The following is a 12,423-nucleotide window of genomic DNA, read 5'->3' on the forward strand; positions in this document are numbered from 1 at the left end:
AACACCAGTGTCCAACAGTGAGAACGTAATAAAGTGAGGTTTGTCTGGCTGTGATGGCAGGTGTGACTGTTTTTTTCCTCCTCCAGTTTTTGTCAGACTCTTATCCACCTGTTGAAGGGGAACATTGGTACGGGGCTGCTGGGTCTGCCTCTGGCTGTCAAGAATGCAGGTCTGGTGGTAAGTACGCAGAGTTTATCAGCTAATCACAGCAGGTCACAGAGCAGGTCTGGTCACCATTCAGACAGTCAATACAGACAAAGTCAGGCTTGTACTGAAGTTTGAATTTGATGCGGAATATATCCAGTGAGGGAGTATTATCAAGAAAAATGAGTTGTATTCATGAATGAATATGTCTCAACAACACATGTTAAGTTGTCAGTAACATGTTCATGGAACAAGTGTTTAAGACAACATCTTCACACCTCCTTCCCTTTAGAATAGTCAATTTCCCTGTAACGTAAAGAATTTGTTCACCACGGGCTGAGACAAGATATTGAATATAAACAGCAGCAGTGCTGCAGTTAACAATTATTTACAGTTATTGATTAATCTACCAATTATTTTCACAATGAATCAATGAATCATTTGGTCTGTAAACCATTAGAAATCATGGAAAATCACCATCACAATATAGTAGAATAGTCCAAAACCCCATAACTTTCAATTTATCAAAATGTAAGGCCAAGAAATTCAGCAAGTTCTAGTCCATTAGCTGCTGCAGCTCTAGACAGCAGCCTCTTAGGCCATATTAGTGAACCTTTAATTAATGTACTTATTTGGACACATAATGACACTTGACACCCTTCATTTCAGCTCACAGGACAACCTCAGCATGTTTCAGTGTTAGGTTGTAACGTTGTCTGTCTCTCTCTGTTTCTCTGTCTAGCTCGGCCCAGTCAGTCTGCTGTGTATGGGTATCATCGCAGTCCACTGTATGAGGCTGCTGGTCAAATGTTCCCACCACCTCAGTGCAAAGTAAGTAACACACCTCAGAGAGTCTTAAGACTTGAAAACCCATTTCTGTCATGTTAAATAACAGAAAAGATTTCAGCTCTCTGAAAGGTCGATCGTGTGTATCTGTATGTATCATGAAAGTAGTATATTACTTGGAAATTCTAATGAGGAACCTTTTTAGTCACCACTGGATAAACAAAGCAGAAAAACCTCTGTATACTGTCAGAACACTAACTCTAAACCCACCTCTTAATGAAAAAGTTAATTTCTCTTCTCTGAGGGCAACAGGTTTGTTTTTGGGAAATATAGGATTTTTTTTTTTACCAAGCTACACAGAGATAAGTCAAGTCGAGATAAATTAGGTTCAATTTAAAGTCCTTTTCCATGAGGGTCTATTAGTTTGTCTTTCCCTGTAGATGCGACTGAAATTGTTTGTTTCCAAAACACAGCCCCATGATAATTTTTTGTCGCTACCTCCAGTTGCACACTGCAGGTCCACTGTGGCTTGTTTCTGCAAAATAATCCAACTCTGTATGTGCTGTGAAACCACTACTTCTGCTCTGCCTTCGTTGTCATTTGTTTACACAGCAGTCCACTGTGCCAACAGTGACTTTTTTTGTTGCCACTGGCTGACCAGTTACACCCCGTTTTAGTGTGTCTCCACCTTTTTCTACTGTGTAATCAGTGGCATATGGGCAGTTCTGCATTTCACCCACTGACGCTGTCATCCGCTCCACAAACACGACCTAATGTAACTGGGATCTGTCATCAGCTCCACCAAGCAGAAGTGGTGCTGCAGTAAATGTTATCAGCTGTCCAATTTCAAACCATTTGATTATAATTGAACCACTGAGACCATAAAAGATGTATGATCCAGTATACAGAATTACAACTGAGGTGATTAACACACCCGTTATCAGGATCCCATTAGTGTGTGTTGCAGTTGATGCTGCCTGTGACAGTGAACTTGCCCTTCCACGGTGTCTCCCGACCTTTGCCCAGTTAAGACGGGGATATACGGCAGGCCCGTCCTGCCACGCTAAAGAGGATTAAGCAGATCGAGAGCATGAATGAACAGCTTCTACAACGAGCCTCAGTCAGAAATATCTTCCACACAGAAAATTCACCCATTAATGAATTAATTAATGAAATGCAGACGAGAAATGCTCATGGGAAAATGCAGCTCTTCCTTTTTCTGAGGTCCCTTTACTGCAGAGTCAGAATCATCACTTCCTCCTTTTCCCTTGTTCACATGCAGGAGCCACAGGTCACATTTAGTAAACGCTATAACTACATATACACAGTTATATGCCCACGTATGGATGAAAACACTTTTTTCCACCTCTACACTTTATCAGCTGTTTTAATCTTTCTTCCCAAAAATATGTCTGTTATTCTTAGTAGCTGTAATGAGTCATTTTACACTTAACTGTGCATTGTTATGTAATGTCATGCATATCTGATCTTCACTGCAGAGGGTTTTTCTACAACTTGCATTTTCATTTAAGGCTTCTTGTGGTTGCACTAAGCAACCCTCAATGTCTGTGACTGCAAAGTATGATGGTGAACATGGATAAATAGACATTAAGAACATATATCTAATATCTAAACAGTACTAAACAGTACAGTAATTGCATCCAAACAGATGAAAACAATGGCAGTTAAAGGATGTTGATGTGTTCCTCATCCAGGGTGAACAGGCCGTCTCTGACCTATGGTGAAGCGGTGCAGTATGGGATGGAAAACGTTTCATGGCTGAGGAGACATTCACAATGGGGAAAGTAAGACAAATATTTTTAAAACCTACAACTGTATCACAGATGCTTAGAGAGAAAATACCCAATGCTTTATTTTGTTAAGAAAAAGTTAGTAACTCTTTATTTCCCTTGTCTGTATATTTTGAAAGATTTTCTTAGAATTTCTAAGATGTTTCCTGGAAAGGTGGAGGTAATTTGATGGTACTTGTAGGGGAAATTCAAACTGTTTAATTGGGACACTTTCAATGAATGTACTTTTCTTATTTTTGTTTTTAAATCGCTGTTGTTAACACAGTGGTCTCAGCTCCACCTCAACAGTGAGTTGTTGAAATAGAACACTTTCAAGGAAATTCCTGTTTTTCTAAGTGGTACCAAGAAGCTTATTATCAGGAACATTGTTAGATAATAGCATGGATTTTTTTCAGAATTAAACAGGCTTGTAAAATAAAGCATAAATAAAAACCTTTGGCATGAAAATAACCAAAATTAAAGGAATAATTCAACATCTTGGTAATGAGATTGATACCACTCTCTGTGCAGTAAACAGGAAGCTACTGCCAGCAAGAGGTTAGATTAGCTTAGTACCAAGGCTGGAAGCAGCTAACCTGCGTCTGTCGAGTGGTAAAAATAAATACACCTACCAGCCGCTAAAGCTCACTAATTAAAGCATCTTCCCCAAAACTTGGAACTATTCCCTCGCTCAATATACTAAAAGCACAAAATACTGCAAATATCAGTGTTTCCCCTCAGAAAGCCGTCTTCCTAATTGGTGTGTTGGTTCATGAACGTACTCGTCCCGGTATTTACTGTATAAGGATTCTTACCCTCTGTCTGACCTCTTGTCTTCTTCCTCTGTGACTCTTTGTGTTGCTCAGACGGACGGTGAACTTGTTTCTCATCATCACCCAGCTGGGCTTCTGCTGCGTCTACTTTGTCTTCCTCAGTGACAATGTCAAGCAGGTTAGATCGCACACACATACACACCTCATGTGACTTAAAAGCCATTAACTAGACCTTTATTTACACAGTGGGCTCTTTCATGATTTCTTGGTGTCATGTTAACATGTTGCTCCATGTGCGACTGTTTGCTGTGTTATTATTACATACAGCTTACTGTGTATTTCACCTGCACAGGTCACAGTAAATCTGTAGTGTTAACATGACCCAGTAAATGGAGAGATTGAGTCGCAGTGTGTGAACCAGTGTCTGTTTACTCTGATTGTTGTCTTGCAGCCTTGCCTCCGTTAGCGTGGTCACATGAAGGTTATTTTAGTTTGTATGGCAGTTTCCAAAGTTATGCAAGAGTGTTGCCCATGTATGTACATGTGCTCGCTGAGCGAGCGAGTGTCTTTCAGTGTGCGTTCAAAGTTTACACATACCAGACTAGATACAAAGAAATAGATCACTAGCAGTGATTTCCATAACGCCAGAGGGGGAAGATTTACATGCAGCAGTGTCAACAGAACAAATTAAAATAACCCCAAACCACATCTAACAATTGTTGTAAATGTACCAGCATGCACTAGTAAAGCTGCAAATGAGTTTCTTGTACATGTAGTGGAAATAGAAAGATTATATTCAGCTTTACGGGATTTGGAGGAACTTATGAACAAACTGAATCTCTCCTACATGAGAAAACTTTGACATGTCTTAAATTTGAGGTGGCCAAGTTTAGATTCTCCGGGCAAAAGCATGTGACTAAAAAACAAAATATTCAAACAACAAAACCCAGTTAAACACACTTAATTATTAAGATTAATCTGTTGCTGATCCCCCTGATCCTCAATTGCACCAATCACCAGAAAAAATTCCTTGTATGTGAAAACATACTTGGCAATAAAACTGATTCTGATTCTGATTCTGATTCTGATTAGAAAATCAGAACATTATCAACCAAGTTCTCTTTTCTATGTTTTGGTCCAACCACGCACAATCATCCTCATTATGTTTGTTGTGGGGGCCACAGGAATTTTTGCCTTGTCCATGATTGCTGTGACCTTTGACCCCTGACCTCTTTACCACCAACTGACCCCTTGTTGTGGTTGAAGATGTGGAAAGTCACACTGGTTGAATGGCTCTCAGTTAACTGTTCACACCTGTGATTTTTTTTTTTTACCTGCCTTTTAGTAAAATAATATGTATAGCCCCGAACAGACTTTTATTGGGCATGGACATTTACTAACTTGTGTAATACAATTTCTTACCACTAGATGGTGGCGTCTGTCTGCTGTGGTGCTCCTGCCTCAGCTGGCCCAAAACTATATCAAGCAATCCAATACTGAGTATTGAGGGTTTCTTTTAATAATTTTGTATCAAGCAGTCTATCATGGTAGAGATATAAACACTTTTTTTTACTTTTGAGCACCCATTATCTTCCTAACTGCAGTATCTACACAGATAAACAAACAATAATAACAAATGAAAGGAGAGTAAAGAAAAAAGATTGCCAACATACATACATATTTTATTTTTGTAAACAGAAAAATACGCAGATAAATAATTGCCATAAATAAGTAAACACAAATGATTGACAAGCTGATAATAAAACAGAACAAATCTGGACAGTAGCCAACAATTTGAGATGACTGCACACACGAAATAAAAAGAAGATGAAATGTTCTCCTCTCCTCCTTTCTGCCTTCACCAGGTGGTAGAAGCAGCCAACGCCACCACTTTCAACTGCCACGTGAACCACACCAACCAGACAGAGGTTCTGGTGCCGAGCTTCAACTCCCGTCTCTACATGCTCTGCTTCCTGCCCGCCGTCATCCTGCTGGTTTTCACCCCCAACCTGAAATTCCTGGCTCCTCTGTCTCTGGTGGCTAACCTGGTCATGACTGCCAGCTTGGTCCTCATCTACGTCTACTCTCTCACGGTAAATGGTTGAATCTAGTGCAGGAATGACGGACCTCGATAAAATTTGATAATATCAAATTTTGCCATATTTCCCGCCACATACGATATTTTCTGCCCTGCTGCCAGTCCGAGCCCCTGCAAGTCCAACCGTCTTTTCACTGCTTGGCCTACTGTATTTCAATGGCAGCATCGCTTATATCTGAAAAATAAAATACAATAATATATGTCCTCAGTGAAAAGAAAGACTTTCTAATCTAATAATCTAATTACATATTATAAAAAATACCTGACACATGAAATACAACAATATAATAATAAAATAGTTATTATTATGATAATATTGTATCATGATATTTGGGTTGGTCTGTATCGAGATATTAAATCTTGGATATCTGTTTTTTACACTGATCTGTGTCTCTGTCATGCACATGCTCACATGTCAATACTCTTAAGAAACACAAATTTACCAGTGAAAAATTGAGGTTTCTCCAACAGAAACCTGATAAAGACAATAAACTAATGCAATCTCTTCCTTAAGGTTTTCAATTACCCACCTTTAACTCTCAACTTTTTTTCTGCTTGTTCTGCCCTGTCTCTGTTTCTGCTCTGCTGATTGCTCTCTGGGGTTGTTATGGATAACAGGACAACTGGTAGTGACAGAGCCTCCAGATTACCTGTTTTCCCACTGTGGAGTTTTTCATCAAGCAGAGACATTACAGAGACATAACAGTCTCTGAGAAACAACCTTGCCTTTAAAAAAAACAGCAATGTCTTGCATCAGAAACCTTACAAAGATTCAGCACTAAGAGATACACGTGGCCCGTAAGGTGTTTCTATGGCTGATGAATCACCTCAGCAAAGAATTTTGGGAAAACTAGACCATAAAGGCTCCAAATATTTCAAAAAGAGTGTGGAATCCCTATTGTAGCTCTGCATTTCACCCCAGAATGCATAATAGCATTAATGTGGCTCTTGTATTCTTGCTTCAGTTTCATTTTTAATGACTTCACATTTTAAGGTTTGGCTCATTTTGTTTATCTTTATTTTAAGAGTAATGTGAAATATAATCATACAAAGTGAAATCACAAGGACATTTTCCCATAATAGGAAAGAAATTAGCTGTGTCCCAATTCAGAGGCTGCATCCTTCACAGTGGTGCGACCAATCTCGAGAAATGCAGCCTTCTTTTCCTTTGTGACCCTTTTCTCCCATCGTATCCCAAGATTCATTGATATAAAAATAATATGGGTACAAAGACCACCGACAGAGAGACTAAGGATTACACTTTTAATTATTTAGTTTCAGCTTAGTTCAACAGCGAATACAACTGTTAAAACCAAGGGCCTTAAAAGTGTTTGTGAAAAAGAGTTACGTGTTGTTGCTAGGCAGCATTCCACAATTATTTATATTATTCTATATTTATATTCCACAATTACTTATCAAAGACCCTCATTGTCGTGAATGCTTCTGTTACAAGCTAATGTACTTTGTAAGCACAGGGCAACAGATGAGTCCAACAGGACCAAGCAGAGTTGTTCTCTTGGCACAATGGCATTGCTACTTAATGAGATTACTTACTATACACAGGAGGATCTCTTGTCTGTCATTGAGAAATAACAAACCAGCCAGTCAGAATGGAGCATTCAACAAAGTCTTGGATTATAATATCAAATAAGATGACATAATTTTTACCGAATATTAATGTTTACTTCATGTTTTCTCTGTTTTCCCTCCAGAACATCAAATACCCCATCAACCTACCAAAAGTGGGCAGAGCTAAAGACTACCCTCTCTTCTTTGGGACGGCCATCTTTGCCTTTGAAGGGATAGGAGTTGTACGTAACCAACTGATGATAGCTGCATGACGCTGAATAAATCAAGGGTCAAACACATTAACATTTATACACTTAAAACCCATTTACAGCTGGTAACATGAAATATGTATCTGGATACATTACCTGGATTATGACATCTGGTCAGGGGTCTTTGCATTTATACCTGGTATTATAACTGTTCTCATTACTTCCATAATAACTGTATTTTTAATATACAAATTAGGTAGGAAGAGTTGATGTACTTGACAAAAAATATTGAGATTCCCAGGTTAACCCTCTGGGTCTTTTCAGTGAATACACTGATATATTTCGATGTCTAAACACTGAGAAAAATGGTAGTTGTAAAGCTTTCACACACTTAAATTTACTCATTTGGCAGACGCTTTTATCCAAACCAACTTAAAAGTGAAGGAGATCAGTAAAGCTTCAGTGCAGTACAAACCCTTGTAAGTATTAAGTATTACATCTATGTAATAAGTGCAAAGATGTAGTAGTTACAGTCAAAATGATTGAACACAATATATCATTGATGGTAGTAAGCCATAAAGCATTCTTAAGAGAAGTTAAGAGAAGCGATGTTCCTGTGTGGTTTCTACTTATTTTTCTTCCTTTTACAGAGTTACAGAGGAACAGATCATTGTTAGTTTTTTACAAGGCAGCTTAAGACAGCAGCAAGACACACAGTTAGGTGACTTTTAAACTTGTATAGCAAATTTTTCAAATTTTGCAAAAAAAAAAAAAGAGAAGGCCAAACTGTAGAGATGTTACCTACACCTAATCTGGATCTAACAATAATCATAGCCAGGCTGTGATCCCAATTCTAATCACAATGCGCTCTGTCTACAACCTGCATTAAAATGTGTTTGTCCCAATCCAGATAAAATATTCAGGTACAGATGGCATGTTTATACCGCCTGCAGATATTCAACATTATATCTCATGGTTCTTTTGGCTGTTAAGAGTGGAACGTCATCTGAAATCAAAGTATGAATTTATAGTAGCTTGATCATGTTTAATTCATGTTGTTTTTGCTTAATATAAGAATCCACGTGTTCAGATCACTCACATCAGGGTGGAACTTGAAGCTTGGATGTATCGAATAAATTCAGACCTTAGAGGAGAGTAAAGTTCAACTACTAAATGGGGGTTTACCCCCTCGACTATTATGTGAAGCAGCCATGTTATTGTGAAGGAATTATTAAGCTGCAGCATGTTGACATTTTGTTGCAAGAAACATTTTGCACGAGCCTGAGCAGCAAATGAAATGCATGAATAGTCATGTGTGTCCAAAGTGGGCATTAGCATGCATGAAACTGTACTCAGGCTTCACATAAATTAAAATTTGAATGGTACATGTTGCTTTTGTTTCATTGCGCAATTTAAGATGCACTGAGCAGAAAGCCCTGCAGAGGCTGTAGCTAGACGCAAACTCTTCATTGTTATTCAATTAATACCATTCAGTGTGCTGGAGAGTGAAAATAACACTTTTCTTGCACTTGCACATATTGAGTGCAATGCAAAAGAGACTCAGTCCTTTGCTGAAATGTCACAACAAATTCAGCTTTCATTATAACGTCCATCAACCTAAATCAGGACATCACAGCCTGAGAGGAAGTGGCATTTTAAAATGAAAAAACTCACAGAAACACCGAGAAGGCATGTTTCACTTCTTTGGACTGTTACCTCTAACGTTGTTCAAATGTCATTGAAGCATTTCATCCCATCGTCCTGTTAACGGTCTGCTTGTGTCTTTGTCTCTGTGGGTTGGCAGGTTCTTCCCCTGGAGAACAAGATGCAGAGGCCTCAGAGCTTCACACTGGTTCTGTATCTGGGGATGGGCATCGTCACCTGCCTCTACATCAGCCTCGGCACTATAGGATATCTGTGCTTTGGAGAGCACATAGGAGGGAGCATAACTCTCAACCTTCCAAACTGCTGGTAAGATAACATCAACATTCCCCAAATAGATGTAGGTGTCTGATTTGCAGCATTTGAGCCCCTGATTAGCAGGACTTGATGCTGGACAGTTTGCTGCTCTTTTCTAACTCTCTCCAGTTCAGTTACGATTTAACTTATCTATGTTTCAACATGTAGAGCAAAAGGCTTTTAAACTTTCCTGGCCATTAATTTGAGGCCTAATCTTTAGTTTAAAAAAGGTGCACATACACTCCGTGTGTCCAGTCAACACAGTCATAAATGTTGCGGACACACAGACGCAGAAACTACAGATGAAGTTAACGGGGGTTAACAGGGGCCTAGTTGCTCACTTTTGTCCCAGGACCCATCAGCAAGTTGAGAATTAGTCTGTAAAATAGGTATGTTATTGTATCATTGTGCCATGGATAGGGAAACTTTTTCAATTATTACTTCTATTTAATAGGCAGTGTCATCTCTGCAGAGCCCAGCACATGCAGACTGAAAGCTAATAAATCTCCAGGCATTACACATAAAAAGTAGGTTAGGAAAATAATCTTTGCCTACGTACACAGAGCAAACTAACATCTTAGACAAATTTGTGGTGTGTGTCATCTGGTCTGGTTCACAGCCGCTGTTATTATCACCGTTCATCTTCATCCCTCTGATGAAAAAGCCCAACCATGATGTGTCCTCATTTTATTCCTTCTGCGAGCTCATTTCCTTTTCTTTTTCAGAGATAATAAAGTTAGTAGAACCAAAGACGCCAATTAGATTTGTTTGCCCATTACTTGTTACCATCATCACAGCTGCAGTAGACCGACGTCTTTTGAAATGCCTCCCATATGACTGGACCGATGTCGCTAATCAGTGGAACAAATAAGCTGTTTAATGAGGTTGAAAACCGAAACACTGTAATTGCCAGTATCGGTATTTGAAAAAAGTGAGCAGTAGACAGTCAGCGTTTATTATGTGTTTTACAAGGGCTACCAACTGATTCCTCTTCATCCTGTAATATGTTTTTGATGGATCCTAGCACTGATGCTTGTTTTGTGTGTTATGATAGGTTTTTGATTAGATTCATTTCCGTGCACTAAACTAATTTAAACATGACATGACATGTGTTTTTCGGCTCTAACTTTGCGACACAACACTTTTTTTGTATACTATAATGTGTATACTTCACTATAGTACTTTTACTACAATGCCTTATAGTTATATATTTAAACTATAGTTAAATTATAGTTTCGAACCAGCCCCTTGAGGGAATTTCTTCAAGTTTGGCACACATGTCCACTTGGACTCGAGGATGAACTGAATAGATATTGTTAGTCAAAGGTCAAAGGACAAGGTCACTATGACCACACAGAGCACGGTTTTGCCCTTGTGATCTCACAAGACCACCTTGAGGGAAACTTTCACTTGGACTCAAAGATGAACTGATGAGAATCTGGTGGTCAAAGGGCAACTTCACTGTGACTTCATAATGTTCTGCAACAAACACCTCTGGCTATTATTCAATGCTGTGACTCAGGGAGGGCAATTTGTGAACATATTTCCTGCAACTTGACTGGTTGGTGGAGGCAAACAACTGCAAGGCGGTTAATCTAGTTTTCTCTATTTTAAGTCTGTTTCTTTTGTCCCTTTCTCACATCTCTCTTTCTTTCTGTCAATTCCCCCTCCTTCCTCTGTCATTGTTTCCAGGACTTACCAGGCTGTGAAGCTTCTGTACTGCTTTGGTATTTTCATCACCTTCGCCCTGCAGTTCTACGTTCCAGCAGAGATCTTGATACCACCAGTAGTGGCCCGAGTGTCACAGAGATGGGAGACAGCTGTCGACCTTCTGCTTCGCACGGTCTTGGTCGTCTTCACATGTAAGTATAAACCGGTCAACAAAGAAGTGCTGGATACCATGTAGTGGGATCAATCACCTTAGTGGATGCAGTAAGAGATAAAAAAAAAAATCTCTTGCCAAATGTGGTATCAAAGTATTTTGAAATTCTTCTTTGCGCAAGTCAAACCTGCATTGTTTGATTTGTACTCAAAGTAGTGCAGCAGGAAACAAGGAGAGAAATTCTGCTTACATTTCAAAAGAAAAAGGGGAATAATCTGTGGGAGGCTCAGGTTTTTACACCTGCCTATTTCTCCCTCATCCAGCACAATGACTATGAGAACTGACCCGGAACTTGTGCTGTTGTTATGAGATATGAGTTGTGAGTTGTTACTTGATTTATCTGTGAGTGATCATAATATCTGTGCTCATCTGTGTATTTTGTATTGCTCATTTTAAATGAATTAATATGAAATTTCTTTAGTCAGTGACTAAACCACCTGAGCCACATTTAGCAACTATGGAGACATGTTTTTGGTAGAGGGTCCCCTCTTTGCTCCTGTGCACATGCACAAGGATGCACAGTCACGTGCATGGGCACACAGGTGACAGGTGACATGAACATAAACCTAAGTGCCAATGGTTTCAATCAGCTTTGCAGATGTTTTATCAGAAAAGAAACTTTGTTTTTAACAAGTGTACTCTACAGGACATCTTCCAAATGTCTTCTGTGTGATGTGTCTGATTGATGGAGGTGTGTACATGGTAGCGTTTTAATTTTCTGTTTGGAAGAGATGTTCTCAACTTGCCTACCCAAAATCCACTGGTTTGGCAGGAAAGACTCAGAGATTGTAGTGTCAGTAAATAAACCAGGGCTCCTCCACCTGTACTATAAGTTCAGCCACAGTGCATAAATGCAGAATGGTCTGTGATCATCCTTGCTTTCCAAGAAGCATTCTCCAGCCTTCAAACCAGCTCAGTGACTTTTTTGTTCCATTCATTGTATGTTCTGCTACAGTCGTATGCAGAAAGTTCAGTGCAACACCTTAAATTCAGTCCTGCGCAGAAACAAGAGACTGGTGTCTCTTTTGTGCGTCTGCTGCTGCTGTAAAGCTTTTGAACTTCGATCTGTGATGCAAACAAAATATAAAGTAGCTCAAAATGTGAGAGTGGACCACATCTACAAGCTGCCTCTTCTTTTCACCGTGTTACCCAGGCACTCCAGTACAGGTGTCCGTCTCAGCCCTCACATTAAAGTGGAAAAAATTAGCCTGTC

At 39.3% G+C, this 12,423-nt stretch overlaps 1 protein-coding gene across 3 annotated transcripts in view; it reads left to right on the forward strand.

Moving 5' to 3' along the window:
• The window catches only part of slc36a1 (solute carrier family 36 member 1), a 45,215-nt gene that overhangs the window by 6,585 nt on the left and 26,207 nt on the right, over nt 1–12,423 (forward strand). For all 3 annotated transcript variants that reach the window (XM_071506978.1, XM_071506981.1, XM_071506980.1), the window contains exons 4-11: nt 87–177; nt 887–975; nt 2,646–2,735; nt 3,587–3,671; nt 5,359–5,586; nt 7,304–7,402; nt 9,174–9,340; nt 11,021–11,190. In XM_071506978.1, coding sequence (XP_071363079.1) covers nt 87–177; nt 887–975; nt 2,646–2,735; nt 3,587–3,671; nt 5,359–5,586; nt 7,304–7,402; nt 9,174–9,340; nt 11,021–11,190 — 1,019 coding nt within the window. The remainder of the gene's footprint in view (nt 1–86; nt 178–886; nt 976–2,645; nt 2,736–3,586; nt 3,672–5,358; nt 5,587–7,303; nt 7,403–9,173; nt 9,341–11,020; nt 11,191–12,423) is intronic.

The sequence above is a fragment of the Trachinotus anak genome, unplaced genomic scaffold, assembly GCF_046630095.1.
Source record: "Trachinotus anak isolate AG129_WGS33_773 ecotype Australia unplaced genomic scaffold, CSIRO_AGI_Tana_v1 ptg000021l, whole genome shotgun sequence".
NCBI lineage: Eukaryota > Metazoa > Chordata > Actinopteri > Carangiformes > Carangidae > Trachinotus > Trachinotus anak.